The sequence below is a fragment of the Schistocerca nitens genome, chromosome 11 (genome assembly GCF_023898315.1).
Source record: "Schistocerca nitens isolate TAMUIC-IGC-003100 chromosome 11, iqSchNite1.1, whole genome shotgun sequence".
In the NCBI taxonomy this organism is placed as follows: domain Eukaryota; kingdom Metazoa; phylum Arthropoda; class Insecta; order Orthoptera; family Acrididae; genus Schistocerca; species Schistocerca nitens.
Genome location: NC_064624.1, coordinates 145,085,135 through 145,104,050, shown reverse-complemented (window position 1 = coordinate 145,104,050; position 18,916 = coordinate 145,085,135). Strand labels below are relative to the sequence as shown.

General features: G+C 40.8%; 1 protein-coding gene across 1 annotated transcript in view; it reads right to left on the bottom strand.

Moving 5' to 3' along the window:
• The window catches only part of LOC126212725 (neurogenic locus notch homolog protein 3-like), a 119,470-nt gene that overhangs the window by 4,699 nt on the left and 95,855 nt on the right, over window positions 1-18,916 (bottom strand). Inside the window, exons 3-4 of the mRNA XM_049940136.1 lie at window positions 17,417-17,566; window positions 10,686-10,835 (exon numbers count right to left, since the gene is read on the bottom strand). Of these exons, the coding sequence (XP_049796093.1) occupies window positions 10,686-10,835; window positions 17,417-17,566 (300 nt within the window). The remainder of the gene's footprint in view (window positions 1-10,685; window positions 10,836-17,416; window positions 17,567-18,916) is intronic.

Here is an 18,916-nt window from a genome sequence, read left to right as displayed (position 1 = left end):
GATGCCTCAGAACATGTCCTACCAACCGATCCCTGCTTCAAGTTGTGTCACAAATTCCTCTTCTCCCCAATTCTGTTCGATACCTTCTCATCGGTTATATTATATACCCACCTAATCCACCGCATTCTTCTGTAGCACCACATTTCGAAAGCTTCTATTCCCTTCTTGTGTAGACTGTTTATCATACAAGTTTCACTTCCATTCATAGCTACACGTCATACAAATACTTTCAGAAACGACTTCCTGACACTTAAATCCTTACTCGCCATTACCAGATTTCTCTTCTTCAGAAACTCTGTCCTTGCTATTGCCAGTCTACAGTTTATATCATATCTGTTTCGACCATCATCAGTTATTTTGCTCCCCATATAGCAAATCTCATTTACTACTTTAAGCGTTTCATTTCGTAATCTAATTCCCTCAGCATCACCTAATTTAACTTGGCTATATTCCATTATCCTCGTTTTGCTTTTGTTGATGTTAATCTTATATCCTCTTTTCAAGACACTGTCCATTCTGTTCAACTGCTCTTGTAGGTCCTTTTCCGTCACTGACAGAATTACAATGTCATCAGCAATTTCTTTTAATTCCTACTCCAAATATTTCTTTTGTTTCCTTTACCGATTGCTCAATATACAGATTGAATAACATTTGGGACAAGCTACACAATAGGATCAAAACTATATAAACACCTCTATCTAATGTGTGATTGACCAACAAATGTAATGAAAGGACGATCTGCCAGTATAAAAGGAGGCAGAGACACATGTGTTGTCAGCAGAAAACCAGAAATAGCAGAATGGGTCCATCAGGGAGGTTCAGTAATTTCGAATGTGGACCTGAGTAACAAATGTACCAGTAATATTTCGACCCTTACACAGTAGCCCTTGTGAAGTGGAAATGCAAAGGAACAACCATAGCAAAAGGTAGAAGAGGAGGATCCATGCACCGACCAATAGGGACCATGGAGCTTTATGGAGGGTCGTTGTAAAAAATCGCATGAAGCACTGCAGCCAGCATAACGACTGTCCACAGGGAGGTAAAAAGAAGGGGGTAAAATGGTCGAGTAGCTCCCCCCCCCCCCAATGAGCCACACATATCTGCAGTCAGTACTAAGCAACACTTACGTTGGTGTAAAGCGTAATGCCTCTGGACGATGAATGAGTGGAAACGAATGGTCCAGACAGATGAACCACCTGTGGCAGTCCGATGGAAGGTTCTGTTTTTGGTTGATGACTATTGCCTGCCATTTTGTGTAATGCCAAAAGTGAAGGAGTGAGAAGATGGCGTTACATTATGGGGTATATCCATGGCTATGTTATTATTCCCCTATTGAGCTTAAGAGGACACTAAATTCGACAGAATATCAATCACGTTTTCCAGCTTTATGTACTGCATACAATACAGTATCATTGTTTGTATTAGCAAGACAGTGCTCCTTGTAATAAATCATTATCTGTCATGTGACAGTTTGTGGACAACAACATTCCATGAATGTACTATTCTGCCATGAATTCCGAGCTGAATCCAATGTAGCTGCTTTGGGATGAGTTAGAAGCAGACTTCGCTGCAGAGTCCAACGTTGAGGAAGGATGGGTTCTCATTTTTCCACTGAAGTTCAGACCCATTACTGAAAGTTTCCTCAGCAGAGTCAAAGCCTTCATAGAGATGAAACGTAGACATATCCCTTATTAATGTTCACTAATGAGGTCCAGAAACTGTCGATGTAACTGAATGTCTACTGAGAAACGGGCCATGTTATTTGCATGTGACAGCAACACCTACATTTTGATGTTACAAACTGTGTGTTGCAGCTTCAGGAATAACATGTAAAACTTTCTTTCTGAACTAAAGACAATTAAGTACAAATAATTTTTATTAATCTGCCAAATGAAATTGTTTTAGCCAGTAGTTATCCAATTGGTTTGATGTGGCCTGCCACGAATTCCTCTCTTGCACCAACCTTCATCTCAAAATAGCAGATACACACTACATGCTCAATTAACTCCTGGATGTAGGCCAATCTGCCTTTCTCTTCAGTTTCTACATCCCCTTCGTCTTGTCAGTCTTTCCCCATGTCACTAATTCTGCGAAGTATCCCCTCATTCCATATCCAACATGCCCACCTAATTTTCAACACTTTTCTCTAGCACCATATCTCAGACGCCCGTAGTCTCCTCAGTCCCAGTGTTTTGCCACTGTCTACTATTCAGTATCATACAAAGTAGTTCTCTAAACATAGATTCTCATAAATTTATTCCTCAAATTATGACCTTTGTTTCATAATGGTAGAATTATGTAGGCTAGTTGTACCAATTTTGCCTTTGCTAGTATGCTTTTTATGTCCTTCTTGTTTTGTATATCATGAGCTATTTTGCTTCCAGAATTCCTTAATATCGTCTACTTCATGACCACCAATTTAAATGTAAAAAATTCCAATATCTGCTACTTCTCATTAGAAATTTATTTCCGTGGTTCATTCTCAATTAATATTCCTTACTCATCAGACTCTCCATTCAATTCAACTTTCTCTGAGAACAGCAATGTCATCAACAAATTTTTTCTTAGGCATCCTTTCACTGTTAATCTGAATCCCACGCTTGAACCTTTATTATATTTCCATCATAGCTTCTTCGACGAATAGATTGAATAGTAGGGGAAACGACTGCACCCTGTCTTACACACTTTTAATCTGAGCACTTTGTTCTTTATTTTCCAGTATTCTTCCCTCTTGGTTCTTGTACATATTGTAAACTACCTGTTTTTCCCTGTAACTTACTTACGTTTACGTAAGACTTTCGAAGATCCTGCAGAATTTTATATTGTCTAATGCTTTTTCTAGGTAAAAAAACTTTTGACTGTATTTTGACTTTTCGTCAGACTTGCTTCCATTATCAAGTACAACTTTCGAACTGCCTCTCTGGCGCCTTTACCTCTCCTAAAACCAAACTGACCGTCATCTGACAGTTTCTCAATTTTCTGTTCCATTCTTATTTATATCATTCTCATCAGCAGCTCGGATGTATGAGTTCCAAAGACGACTGCGCTTTTGTTTTCACAATTATCTGCCCTTGTTACCTCTGGAAATATGTGGATGATTTTTTTCTGAAAGTGTGACGGTACATTGCCTGTCTCATTGATTCTACAGTCGTTGGGTGCCACTTTCCCCTATGAACTCAGTAGTCATGATTAAATTTTATGTATCCTTTTAGCTTTACGTGTTATCAAATCGACCAGAGTTCTTTTAAATATTGCCTCTAACAGTACATCCTCTATATCTTCCACGGCAACACAGATTGCTTCCTCCTCCATGTCATGAGAAAAGTTCTTCCTTCATAGGAGCTGTCAATGTGATCTTTCCATTTATCTGCTCTCTCTTCTGACGTTGGGAATGGAATTCCCATGGTAATTATTATTTTGACTTTTCTATATTCTGTGTCAGTCCTTCCTATGACTGTTTGTGGAAAGTTTTGTCTTAAGTTTTCTGCAGTTATTTAGCCTTGGCTACCTAGAACATGGTACATATGTCAATCCTAAATGACTTTCATCGAGGTGACAAGTTGTGCAAAAGTGATGTGCACATACGAAGATAGCAGTAGTATCGTTTACACAAGATATGAAAGGGCAGTGCACTGGCGGAGCTATCATATGTAATCAGGTGATTCATGTGAAAAGTTTCCCACGTGATTGTGACCATATGCCCAGACAGCGAGAATTAACAGATTTTTCACACCGGAAGGTAGTTTAAGCTAGACGCATGAGACATTACATTTCGGAAATCGTTAGGCAATTCAGTATTCCAAGATCCACAGTGTCAAGAGTGTGCCGAGAATACAAAATTTCAGGCATTACCTGTCACCACGGTCAATGCTGTGGCTGACAGCCTTCAGATAGCGACTTAAAGCAGCGGCTTGTACATAGGTTGGTCAGTGCTAAGAGACTAGCAACACTGCGTGAAATAACCGCAGAAATCAATGCAGAAGGTACTACCAACGTATCTGTTCGGAAGTGCGGCTAAATTTGGCGTCAGTGGGCTGCGGCAAAAGATGACCAATGAAAGTGCATTTACTAACAGTATGTTATCACCTGCAGCTCCTGATCTCATGACCACTGTCCCAACGTCCATTAGAGTATCGCGTAAAAATGTGAAGTAAATCGTTCAATAACTTTTTGAGATTTTGGTAACATTGTTAACAACGTCTTTTACTTTCGAAATAGTACATACAATGAAGGATTGCAGCACCAAGATAAAGCTGTGCGACATTAACGAAAGTTGGTAGGCGTGGTTCTACATCTGAATGATGATGACTTTTTGCGGCAGTCACGTCGCTTAAGAGTGGTACTAGTAGCACCACTGTGAGGAAGCAAATGAAGCCTGCTTTAATTATACGCTGTAACGGGCTTTAGCGTTAGTTACATTTTGAGACTGGACTTAGTGAGTTTATGTAGGGAAAAAATGTCTTTGAGACGACAAAGACGCATTTATCAACATCTCATAGGGATTAAACGAAGTCTGTAATAGGGCTACGAGATTCTGGTTGTTCCTTCCGTGATGTAGAAATATTTCACAGTAATGTAGCAGCTATACATGCCTGCTGGCAGCGGTGATCAGAAGAATTTCGGTAGCAAGAAGACTGGCCTACAGACGGCCACGTGGGACTACTGAGAGGGGAGACCATCGTGTTCTGCGTATTACTCTGGCGCATTGTAATACAACTCCAGCAGCAGTTTGAGCAGCAGGTGTTACCAAGTAACACAATGAACTCTTACAAAAGGGTTACTTTAAAGACAACTCCGAACCAGATGCCCTGTAACATGCGTCTCACTGATCCCAAACCACCAGCCTCGCTGTCTGTAATGGCCATGTTTTGATTAGGCCATTTCGGGGCTTACAACCAGCCTTTCTGTGTGTTCAAACAAATTTCGGGCTTGCAGCCGGTCGTTCAATACGTCGCACGGTATTTCAACTGGGCACCTGCCAGTCATCTTCAGGTGAGCCGTCGCAGACTGGCGAAAACGGCCCCCGTTCCGCAATATATAGCGTGCTGTAACTATTCTGCGCATGAGTCGAAAACTTGATAGTTGAACCACACTGCCCTCCGGCAGCGCCCTCGATGGTGGAATAGCGGAACTCAGTCGCCATCTGCGTTGCTGTTTGCCACGGCCGTCGACGCACTCTGTCGTATTCGATTTGAGCAAATCGTGGAGATGATGCGATTCCATGCACTGTCCAGCTGGTAGCCGCTGTCACGGTTTAACAGATTTTCCGCCAGTCGTATTTCTACGGATTCTTTAATAATGGCGTCCCAGAAAGACGTTGCTGTGGACAAAATCATTGTTTTCTCATACTCCATTGAACGTCCAGTAGCAATATAATGTTCAGCAATAGCGGACTTGCTTGGCTGCAAAAGGCGGGCGTAACGTTGATGTTCAGTGCAGCGTTCTTTCACGGTGCGTGTGGTTTGACCTATGTAAGCCATACCACATTGCCACGATATCTTGTAAATTCCGGCCTTTCGTAGCAACAGATTGTCCTTAACTGATCCCACAAGGTCCGCAATCTTCGATGGTGGGCGGAAAACCACTTTTACCTGAAATTTTCGGAGGATTCTTGCTATTTTAAACGACGTGTTGCCAACGAAAGGAAGAAAAGCTAAAGATTGTTCCGGCATGTTCTCCTCTTTATCCTCTTCCTGCTTCTTAGTTTTAACTGTTAGTGCCCTGTTAATCTGCCGGATGGAATACCCATTTTCACTGAATACTGTCTTTAGATGGGCGAGTTCTTGAGGTAAGCTATCTAGATCTGGGACAGTATCAGCTCTATGAACAAGTGTTTTAAGCAAACTCATGGTTTGCTATGGGTGATGGCAACTCGATGCTTGCAGGTACAAATCAGTATGAGTGGGTTTCCGGTAAACTGAATGCCCTAGAGAACCATCGTTCTTCCTTCGAACCAGGATATCCAAGAAAGGCAAACAACCATCTTTCTCTATTTCCATGGTGAACGGGATGTTGCTATGAATGGAGTTGAGGTGATGTAGAAACGCCATTAATGTATCTTCTCCATGAGGCCACACTATGAAAGTGTCATCCACATACCGCCAAAATACTGTTGGTTTCAGGGCAGCTGATTCAAGCGCTCCCTCTTCAAAATCCTCCATAAAATGGTTGGCCACCAAAGGAGACAGGGGACTACCCATGGCGACACCGTCAGTCTGTTCAAAATATTCTTGATTAAACATAAAATAAGTTGAGGAAAGAGCATGCCTGAACAAAGCAGTGATATCAACAGGAAACATGCTACCAATCAGTGTCAAAGAATCTGCAAGAGGAACTTTTGTAAAAAGTGAGACCACGTCAAAACTTACTAGAAGTTTTACACTGCTAAGACGAAGAGCCCCCAGTCTATTGATAAAATGAGCTGAAAAAAACTCACAGCCTTTCTGTGTGTTAACACACTGGACCTACATCTGGAGTTATGATCTGGGACAGCAGGAACATTCTCATGGTTATCCCACACACCTTGTCTGTTTCAATCTGGTGATTCGACCCATTCTACTGCCATTAACGAACAGCATTCCAGGGGCAGTTTTTCAACAGGATAACGCTCGCTCACTTACTGCTCTTGTAACCCAACATACTCTATAGAGTGTTGACACGTCTCTTGGCATGCTCGGTCACCAGGTCTGTTTCCAGCAGAGTAGATATGGGACATCATCATACAATTCCTCTGGCATCATTCACCAACAGCATTAATCGTCCCTGTACTTACCAACCAAGTGCATCAGGCATCGAACTCCATTTCAAATACTGACATCCGATACTTGAGTAACACAATGCATGCATATCTGCACGCTTGCATTCGACCTTCTTACAGTGCTCCAGCATTTCACGTTTCCAGTGGCTTATCTCGCACTTACATTAACTTGCGATCTTGCAGAGTTAATCAGTTAAATATGTTACCCTGGCAAATGTATTCCCGACGCTTCAGTATTCTATATTAACAGGTTTTTGGTTTTGTGATTCTTTTCCATCTGTGTATTTATGATTGTAAACTATTTTTGTTTAAAGGTGTTCACGCTTTTAGTCTCCCAAAGCCTATGTTTATGTAGGCCCTCTTCCACCACAGCCGTCTGAAACCGAAGAAAAAAGGAAGCCTTGGCTCTCTTCTCCCCGTACATTGTTATTCACATTACTACCATGTTACGCACGATCTGCTATCCATCCTGGCTTTTTTAGCTCTCTCTCAACAAACTTTTCACTCCATTATCGAGTATTGTCTTAATATGTTTCATTTCCTGCTCTTAATATTTTATTTCCTCATGCTGATGTTTCTCTGTTGCTGTTTAGCCAGCTTTCTCCTCTTTTTATATCAGTCTTTTTATGCTGGAACATTCTTTCCTTTCCATGTCTTGTCTCTTGTCCAACAACAATAATTTATTTTCTAATTTGTTTTCTGCCCATTTTCTCCTGAGCCTCTGCCAATTTCATGTCTAGTACGTACAACATAATTTACAGACGTTGCCTGACATCATATTCATTAATTATTATTGATTATGCTGCATCATCTTACATTGACGAGTTTCTGGCTCATCTACACAGTCTTCTTCGCTGATCTCTCTATCTTTAGTCTTTCCTGCTACACTTACTTCTCGTTGGTTGTCTTCTTATGTCAAATGGCTGATGCTATTTGTATTCGACAAATTGGGTAAATACCTATCAGTATCTTATAAAATTTCAGCGTACATTCTCTGTATCTTTCTATATTATCAGACCCATGGATTAAGTTTTGTTGACTGCCTGTGTGCATAAAGCTTTTAGACTGGGAAAAGTACTCTGAGAAGTATTTGCTCAATTTGGTGCAAACATTAAATGTAAGACATCGTACATCTGTGGCTGACCATAATAGGTAATTAAAGCCGAAATCCTTGAATCACTGGGAGAGAATATGTTTTCATAAGTCCACTGAAACATTACTGATCCCATTCTCATTGTTAAACTACTTGGTAAGGTCAGACACATCTATTGTCCAATAACTTGTTGGATTCTGCTCTCATTAATTGTAAAGGCATTTGAATACTCTGAATTGCCACTTTTAGGCCTGTAGAATTCAGGCATCAACTGAAATGTGTCCTGCAACAATATTAGTTCACTATCAGACAGGATTATTTTACAAAGCGTCAGTCAAATATCGGTGACTACCACTATAGATCTATGATTTCAAATAAGAAAAGTGAAGTCACGACGAATTTACACTGAAACTGATCAGCGATGAATAAAAAGAAAAATTTATGTCAGGTCGCTTGTGAAACTCCCTGAGCTACAGAAGGTTTTACAGCTCTCGACATATGGCTACTGTGACCATCTCCACTCAACCATGCCCACACAATAGGATTGAAAAAATTTTTCGTGATCTAAAATGGCCGCCTTTATCAGTAGGACACCGACAGGTCCGACTTCCACTTTCGTTGAAGCTGTTGTTGCCACGAATGATTCCCAAAAACTGCCACTAGACGTTGCCACATACGTCTCTCGCAGTAGGATATAAGCCACGGATCTCAACTGATTCCGCTCCCTCAGCTGCGGTGTTACCACACACCCTGTGAGAGAATTCCTCATCATACCGTTGGGAGAATAATCGTGGAAATCCAAGATAAGGGTTCTTCCCTCATAGTTAATTCATAAGATAGGAAACCATCTACATCCACGTCTACGTGAGTACTTTGCTATTCACAATAAAGTGCCTGGGGGAGGTTTCTATGAACCACCATCCAGCTGTATCTCTACCGTTTCGCTCTCGTACGGCGCGCGGGAACAACGAGCACTTAAATTTTTCTGTGCGAGACCTGAGGTCTCTTATTTTATCGTGGTGATCATTTCTCGCTATTTAGGTGGGTGCCAACAGAATGTTTTCACAATCGGAGGAGGAAACTGGTAGTTGAATTTAATGATAAGATCCTATCGTAATGAAAAACGCATTTGTTTTAATGATTGCCAATCCAATTCACGAATCATGTCCGTGGCACTATCTCCACTACTTCTGGGTAATAAAAAATGAGCTGCCCCTCTTTAAACTTTTTCGATGTCATCCGTCAGTCCCACCTGTTGCGGATCCCACACGGCACAGCAGTACTCCAGAATAGGGCGGACAAGCGTAGTGTAAGCAGCCTCTTTAGCAGACCTGTTTCACCTTTTAAGTGTTCCGCCAATGATTCGCAGTCTTTCGTTTGCTCTACCCACAACAATATCTACGTGATCGTTCCGGTGTAGGTTATTTGTAATTGTAATCCCTAAGTATTTAGTTGAATTTATAGCCTTCAGGTTTGTGTGAATTATCGCGTAATAGAAATTTTGTGGATTTCTTTTAGTACTCGTGTGAATAACTTCATACTTTTCTTTGTTCAGGGTCAATTGCCACTTTTCGCACCATACCGATATCGCATCTAAATCATTTTGCAAGACGGTATATGACAGCATCATCTGCAAACAATCTAAGAGGGCTACCCATATTGCCTCCTACGTCGTTAATATAGATCAGGAACGACAGAGGGCCTATAACAATTCCTTGGGGAACGCCCGATAATACATCTGCTTTACTTGATGTCTTTCTGACAGTAATCGCGAATTCAGTCGCGCAACTGAGGCAATATTCAATAGGCACGCAGTTAGGCTAGGAAACCCTTCAGGAAATCTAAAAATATGGAATCTTTTGACATCCCCTGTCGATAGCACTAATTACTTCACAAGTATAAAGACCTAGTTGTGTTCCACAGGAGGCCCTTGCTGTTAATGTGTCAATAAATCGTTTTTTTTCGAGGTAATTCATAACGTTCAGACAGCATATGTTCCAAAACCCTACTGGAAATCGACGTTAGTGATATGGGCCAGTAATTCAGCGGATTACTCCTATTTCCCTTTTTGAGTACTGGTGTGACAAGAGCAGTTTTCCAGTCTTTAGGTACGGATATTTCTGTGAGCGAGCTGATGTATATAATTGCTAAATATGGAACTTTTATGACAGCATATTCTGAAAGGAACCTGACATATACAATCTGGATCGGATGCCCTGCCTTTATTAAGTGATTTAAGCTACTTTGCTACACCGAGGATATCTGCTTATATGTTTCTCACTTTGAAGTTATTCTTAATAGGAATTCAGGAATATTTGTTTCTTCTTATTTGGTCAAGGCGTTTCGGAAAACTATGTATAATAACTCTACTTTAGTGGCACTGTCACCAGTGACTTCACCATTGTTATCACACAGTGAAGGTTATTGACTGCTTCTTTCCACTAGTGTGCTTAATGTATTACCAGAATATCTTAGGGCTTTCTGCGAGATTACTAGACAGAGTTTTCGCTGAAAACTGAAATTGCTCCCAACACACCAGCACAGTCGTTATTTTTGGGGAAATATTTAGTGTTATCTTACACAAGTCAGCTGTGTTAGGAACTGAAAACGAGGCATGTAACAAACCTGTAGAAGGGTGTATGGATCCCCTTATATCCTTGCCTCGTCGAACGTCACAATTAATGAAAGGAAAAACTTTATACGAGAACTACAACTTCTGCTTCGTCAAAAACGTAAAATAGCGACATTCGATTTCTTGACTTTATCACTTGGCTAACTGCCCAACATGTTGCGCTGTGATTGTGGACAGTCTACACGTTAAGTGGCTGAACTCACCGCAGGAGAGAGATGGCGACGTCATCAGGCTGGGGAGTCGTCTGGGGAGAGGTGGGGGGCACAGCTGTGGCTGGCCTCCGGCCGTCGTCACTGTGGCCACTGTGCGGCTGCGAGGAGGGGCCGGTCCTGCTCTCTCCAGCGCTTGGCGTGCTGCACAGGAGGAACACTGCTTGCAACAGGGTTTTACATCGAGTCCAGTGGTCAGATTACCACAGACTGTACAGCTGAGGTACTGTCCACACACAGATAATAGAACACACACTGCCAACGACAGTAGTGGCCCACGTAAGATGAATGACAGCATTCAGGTAATCATTCATCTTCCTTCTCCTCATTTTCTCATACCTGTAGCCTAGCATATTACACAATATTTGGTACAAAATAAAGCATAAATATAAGATGTGTACAAAGCTCAACAACTGTGCTTACAACACCAATTGGTCAACATAATTTCAATACACAACAGTGTATATCACAAAAAAAATTTGAAAGACAGTAACCCTTAAATGCACTTAATGTGGTACTACCGTCATGAGATGGTGTTTGTAGCTCGTATGTTAAGCGGGTTGGACGTCAAATGGGCCGACTTGGAGCAGAAGAGGCACCACAAGATACTAAATTCTACTGTCTATATTTTTACAAATAAATTCATAGAATTTTTGTCAGCATGACCAGGATTCACAATCTTAGGAGTGAAAGATCAAAAACACAAGGAAATAATTTTTTTTTACATGTGGAACTTTATAATTTTTTCACTTACTATTGGCTGCATTTTTAGCTATAGGTACACTTTTCTTCATAAGTAAGAGAGATTGTTCGATTAATTTTGCACAGCATACAATCCATACATAAAGGTGTATGAAATTCTAGATTTTGTTTAACTTACAAGAAAATGAATGACCTGCTACATTTTAAACTTCATGGTTAGAAAAAACTCAAATTTATAGTTAATTAATTCAAACTTTACCACAGTTTTTAATAGGGATGGAAAATTCTAGAGTTTTGCATTAAGGAGTTTGTGTTTAATAAGGATACCACGTTGGAAAAAGAATCGGATATTTATTTAGGCTGTTACATGTACCTGAGAACAGAAATTTGTGTTTTGCAGAAAATGGCCATTAAAGTTTCTGGCTGCATTTGGAATCTTTTAGAACTGTCCAGCACCATAAAGATGTTTTTTTCCATTTTGTAAATCAGTTTTCGTCTTTTCCACATTCCTATGATTCACTCTTTCCGAATTTATCACTTCCAAAAATGACTTACGTGCTTTCACTACACGCTCTCTGTTTATCACATATAAACCTTTGATGCAGTTCACTTTGCCCTTGATTCCCATTTTCTCTAAAATATATATGCGCCTTTGCACACCATCATTAAAACATGTAACTGCATCATAAACACCAACAGCAAGTGCATCTCTTCCACACAGAAATTGGTTTTTGGCAATCTTTTCCATGCACATTCATTAAAGCTTTCATTGGGGTTTGGGTGCCGCCATCAAGACATTTCTTCTATGTCAATAGTCCTTTGTTACACGTAAGTCCATCTCTGGCGCAAATATAAACATTCGAGTTCTACACAGTGAAATACACGTATGTATGACAGCAGACGTCTATGGTAAGGGGTGTAGTGCTTCATATTGGTACACGTAGGACCAAATAGCGTGCGTTATAATCACTGAAATATATTTGTTTTATACATCAAACTATCCAGAAAGATGTACTCTACAAAACAGACATATTTTCGAAAAGTCGATTTTTTTTTACATTTTTGACTTCCTACCCGCTTAGGAGACAGGAATCGAACTATAGGGGGAAGAAATTGGAGACAGATATCTAAAAATCTCTTTGGGTTCTTTCGTCGCTGTTGTCTGTCAGAATGACGCGAAAATAATCCCAGAACACCAATAAATGGGATATAAATCAAGAAGGAGATGAATTATGCCAGTGATATGATGTTGTGCAAGGTTGTTAGTCTGTGGGATGTCGCTTCCGAACATTATTGGTGACCCAAAACGACACAAGGACCGCAACGCTCGCGTGACGTGAGATGACACGGTGAATGGCGCCAGTTCTGCCCTGGGGCCAGGATGACGACAGCCTAAGTCGCCAGCCGCCCCAGGCGTCGCGTCGCCCCCTGGGTAAACGGCGGACAGCCCGGCGGCTGCATCGTGGGTCACCACTGGGTGAGGAGGATGCTGCGCCGAAAACTGGAGTCGACTTGCGTGTCTGTGTACAGGGAGAGAAACTCGAAAGCGCCGAATGCTCCTTTGCCAAGCAGACTACTGTCACAAGGGGCGTCATTTCCGTCTCGCCGCTCTCTACTCGCCATCAAAGACAACTGAGGCGTAAGGTATTTATGGTATAATGAAAAAGTTGATCTATGAGTACTAGAAGTAGACATATAACATGTAGGGACTAATTCTTATCACTTACTGTTCCATCAAGTCGTTAGACTTCCACGAGTCTTAGACAGAGTGCTCGTACGGCATTACCGCGTAATAGCTGCACTGCGAGTTTTTTCTGTATTTTGGTATTTTAGTGCCTCACAAGGCGGTGACAAAATAGCAAAATACAGTATGTCTACAAGGTACAATGTCGTTGGTAAATGTTGCATAATATGAAACGAATGAGGTACGATAGAAGACAGTTACCGAATTTTCAGATGTTTAAGTGAATTTTGCCCACTCACAGTGAATAAAAAGAAACGCTTGTTACTTACTTTCATGTTCCATGCATCAAATTGCACGATAGATCGTCATGTCGTGGAATGAGTCATTTTAGACTCAAATTGCCAGTTAATTTATACGTCTATTTGTACTCTAAACATCACCATACAATTACTATTCTTTTTCCCCAAAATGGTAACAAGAAATACAGATTGAGTTATCAGTTCCCACCGATAACCTTTTACACATTACAAACATAGAAAGTCTTCTACAGAGTAGAAGGAGTTCTCAAGCAGAAACTTTTTCAATTTATTTCCTAATTTTACCATACTGTTTGTTAGACATTCTATATCACAGGGTAAGTGGTCAAAATTTTTGGTTCAAACCTTAACGTTCAGTAATGAATGTCATTTTTTCTTCTATTATTGTAATCATTTACCTCATGGTTCCTTTTGAACTGTAGTAGATTGTTTGCACCAAGCTTCATGAGGGATTAAATATACTGTGAAGCGGTAGTCAGTAGGCCCAACTCCTTAATCAGATGGCTACAAGACGATCGCGCGTGAGCGTGACATACTATTGTTACAACTCGTTTTTGGGCAATGAGGACCTTCTTTCTTAAAGATGAATTACCCCACAACATTATTCCATACGACATTGCTGAATGAAAAGAAGCAAAATATGTCAACTTCTAAAATGGCTCTGAGCACTATGCAACTTAACTTCTCAGGTCATCAGTCGCCTAGAACTTAGAACTAATTAAACGTAACTAACCTAAGGACATCACACACATCCATGCCCGAGGCAGGATTCGAACCTGCGACTGTAGCAGTCGCTCGGCTCCAGACTGTAGCGCCTAGAACCGCACGGTCACTCCAGCCGGCTATCTCTTTTCTAAGTGCAAATGTAGCTAAACTAAGTTTTTTTTAGGAGTTCCCGAATTTATGTTTTTCCAATTAAAATTCTCATCAATATGGACACCTAAGAATTTTAAAAATTTCCGCCCTATGTATTACTTCACCACCATGTGTTACACTTATCACTGATGCAGTACCCCCCAGAGCTGCAGAACTGTATATAATGTGTCTTTGTGAAATTCAGGGTGAGACAATTTGCAGAAAACCAAACAATGATACTTTTGAGAACTTTGTTTACCATTTCTTCCAGGTCTGTATTAATACTGAGAGTGATAACAATACTGTTGTCATCTGCAAAAAGAACTAATTCTGCTTGCTGTACATTAGATGGTAGATCATTAACATATATGAGAAACAGTAGTGGACCTAAGATTGAGCCTTGGGGAACCCCACATGTGATATCCAATCAGTCAGAATTATGTCCCTGAATTCTATTGGTTGAGTTACTACTAAATACAGCTTTTTGCAACCTTTTGGTTAGATATGATAAGATCCATTGGTTGACCACACCATCAACCCTACAAAATTTATCTAGCAGTATATTATGATTTACACCACCACATGCCTTGGATAGGTCACAGAAAATACCCACCTGTGCTGTTTTGTTATTTAATGCTTGTACTATCTGGTGTGTGAACATTTAAATGGCATTCTTAGTAGAGCACCCCTTCTGAAAGGCAATCTGTGATTTGGTGACAATATTATTGTTGCCAAGGTGAATAATCTTCTACAATACATCACCTTCTCAAAAATGTAGGTAAATGATAGAAACAGTGAAACAGGTCGGTAGTTTCTGATGTCTCTCTTATCTGTGAAATAAAAGGTGTCACATTCGAATTCAAAACTGAACGCTATTCAGTCTGTGAATCCAAAGAAAAATGAAGACACAGTCTGAAACAAGTGTACTGTTACAAGTCACTGTTTCAGAATATATAATTCGATGCATGACAGATAAATTGAAGCATACCGGAAAAGCGGTGAGATGTCATTCTGGCTTCTTACACAAACATGCCATCAGCTGCAGTGTAACTGATCAAGGTTTCAAATCTCCATGACTGGTACACTGGAAACCACAGCACGTTTATATAGTGCCCGTGAACAGTGTCAGATGTTGTGTGATACTTATGAAGGATACAGAGACACTTTCTACACATGTGTTATCTGCAGCTGGCAAAATTTGGAAGCTGCTCCACTCTTGATCTCCAGTTGCATGGCTGGTCTAATTGTGCAGAAATAAGATTTTGGGGCATTTAGATGTTACAATGTAGCCGTGTTGAGTTGCACATGACCACGAGGGCAGGCATTATCGTTGTCAAGGTTACAGTCTATCATGTCTGGTCATTACAAGGGAAGAATGCCATAATGCATACTGGGCTCACAGTGACCCCTTTACAACTGTGTCTACCATTTGAGACCAAATAATGGTCTTTTATCAGCAATGTGTTATCCCGCACCTTGGTTCAGAGATTCATTTATTGGTTTATTTATTTATTTATGTCATTTTCTCAATACCCTCTCGGGTGGAACAGCGATCATTGCAATTTATAAATAACAGACTCATTAGCCAGAACATTATGAGCACCTGCCTATCATCGATTAAACGTGTACTGGCAATAGCAGCTCAATTCACGAGGAATGACTGCTAGAGGAGGAGGAGGAGATTAGTGTTTAACGTCCCGTCGACAACGAGGTCATTAGAGACGGAGCGCAAGCTCGGGTGAGGGAAGGATGGGGAAGGAAATCGGCCGTGCCCTTTCAAAGGAACCATCCCGGCATTTGCCTGAAGCGATTTAGGGAAATCACGGAAAACCTAAATCAGGATGGCCGGAGACGGGATTGAACCATCGTCCTCCCGAATGCGAGTCCAGTGTGCTAACCACTGCGCCACCTCGCTCGGTTAAATGACTGCTAGTCAGACGCATGCACAGTCGATGTAGGATCAGCAAATGTGCTGTCCATCTGTAGAAGGGGAAGGTATGCTATATGTCTCAGTTTGAAGGAGGGAATTTTATGATGACCTGAACACTCATCACGAGCATTTCGGAATGCACGACTTGTTGAGTGTTCGAGGAGCGCTATGGTGAGTGCCTTCGACATGTGGCGAAACCAAGGTGAAACTATGTCCAGACGTCATGGGGTTGGGTGGCCATCCCTCATTACATATCGCGAATTTTGAAGGCCAGGCAGACTGGTAGAACGTGACAGACGGTGCAGGCTACAAGTGTGTCTGAACACACAGTGCCCTCAAGACTCCTAACAGTGTGCCTCTGCAGTTTATGACCCATACATTTGACAATGTTAACACCACGATATCAGCAACTATGACTGAAATGGGAATGTGACCATTAGCAGCACCTGGACACCTATGCTGTGGGGCATAGATAAACTGGAGCTGGTTCCATTGTGCTCTAGGGAAATTCACGTTGACATTCGTAGGTCCAGTACAGATTGTGCAAGGCACCATGATGGCCAACAAGTATTATACACTGGTTCGAGACCACATACTCCCCTTCATGAGGATCATGTTTCAAGATGGCAGTGACATTTTTCAACAAGGTAATATGCCATATCACAAGGAATGGAAGTGATGGAGTATTTCGAGGAACAGAGTGGCGAGTTTCAATTAATGTGCTCACCCCACAACTCACCAGATGTGAATGTGATCAAACAATTCTGGGATGTGCCTCGACTTGTCGTAAGAGCTCATTCCCCGGCCAGGAATTATTGGGAATTAGGTGCCTTGTGTGGGCAGTGTGGTGCCAATTCCCTTCCAGTCTATGACATGTCACTGTAGGTATCCATTCCAAAGGTGAACATATCAGCTATTACATAGGTGATTATAATGTTCTGGCTGATGAGTGTTTATGTTTTAGTCTTCAGTGTTATGTTACACAAGTGAGCTGTGTTAGGAACTGAAAGCAAGTCATGCTAAAAACTTGTAGAATGGTGTAGAGACCCCTTATATCTTTCTCTCATCGAACGTAACAGTTAGTGAAAGGAAAAAACTTTATACGAGACATACAACTCCTGCTTCGTCAAAAACGTAAAATAGCGACATTCGATTTCTTGACTTTATCACTTGGCTAACTGACCAACAAGTCGCGCTGTGATTGTGGACAGTCTACACGTTAAGTGGCTGAACTCACCGCAGTAGAGATGTGGCGACGTCATCAGGCTGGGGAGTCGTCTGGGGAGAGGTGGGGGGCACAGCTGTGGCTGGCCTCTGGCCGTCGTCGCTGTGGCCACTGTGCGGCTGCGAGGAGGGGCCGGTCCTGCTCTCTCCAGCAGTTGGCGTGCTGCACAGGAAGAACACTGCCTCAAAAAGGGTTTTCACATCGAGTCCAGTGGCAGATTACCACAGACTGTATGGCTGAGGTACTGTCCACACACAGATAATAGAACACACACTGCCAATGACGGCAGTGGCCCACGTAAGATGAATGACAGCATTCAGGTAATCATTCATCTTCCTTCTCCTCATTTTCTCATACCTGTAGCCTTGCATATTACACAATATTTGGTACAATATAAAGCACAAATATAAGATGTGTACAAAGCTCAACAACTGTGCTTACAACACCAATTGGTCAACAATATTTTAATACACAACAGCGTAAATCACAAAAAAAATTTGAAAGACAGTAACCGTTAAATCCACATAATGTGGTACTACCGTCATGAGATGGTGTTTGTAGCTCGTATGTTAAGCGGGTTGGACATCAAAAGGCCGACATGGAGCAGAAGAGGTACCACAAGATACTAAATTCTACTGTCTATATTTTTACAAATAAATTCATAGAATTTTTGTCAGTATGACCAGGGTTCACAATCATAGCAGTGAAAGATCAAAAACATAACGAAATAAATTTTTTTTACATCTGAAACTTTATAATTTTTTCGCTTACTATTGGCTGCATTTTTTGCTATAGGTACACTTTTCTTCATAAGTAAGAGAGATTGTTCGATTAATTTTGCACAGCATACAATCCATTCATAAAGGTGTATGAAATTCTAGATTTTATTTAATTTACAAGAAAATGAATGACCTGTTACATTTTAAACTTCATGTTTAGATAAAAACTCAAATTTTATAGTTAATTATCTCAAACTTTACCACAGTTTTTAATAGAGATGGAAAATTCTAGAGTTTTGCATTAAGGAGTTTGTGTTTAATACAGATACCACGTTGGAAAACACTTTTCTTCATAAGTAAGAGAGATTGTTCGATTAATTTTGCACAGCATACAATGCATACATAAAGGTGTATGAAATTCTAGATTTTATTTAATTTACAAGAAAATGAATGACCTGTTACATTTTAAACTTCATGTTTAGAAAAAAACTCAAATTTTATAGTTAATTATCTCAAACTTTACCACAGTTTTTAATAGAGATGGAAAATTCTAGAGTTTTGCATTAAGGAGTTTGTGTTTAATAAGGATACCACGTTGGAAAAGGAATTTTGTTTTTGGATGTTACATGTACCTGAGAACAGAAATTTGTGTTTTGCAGAAAATGGCCATTAAAGTTTCTGGCTGCATTTGGCATCTTTTAGAACTGTCCAGCACCATAAAGAGGTTTTTTTCCATTTTGTAAATCAGTTTTCTTTCCACATTCCTCCACTTCCAAAAATGATTTACGTGCTT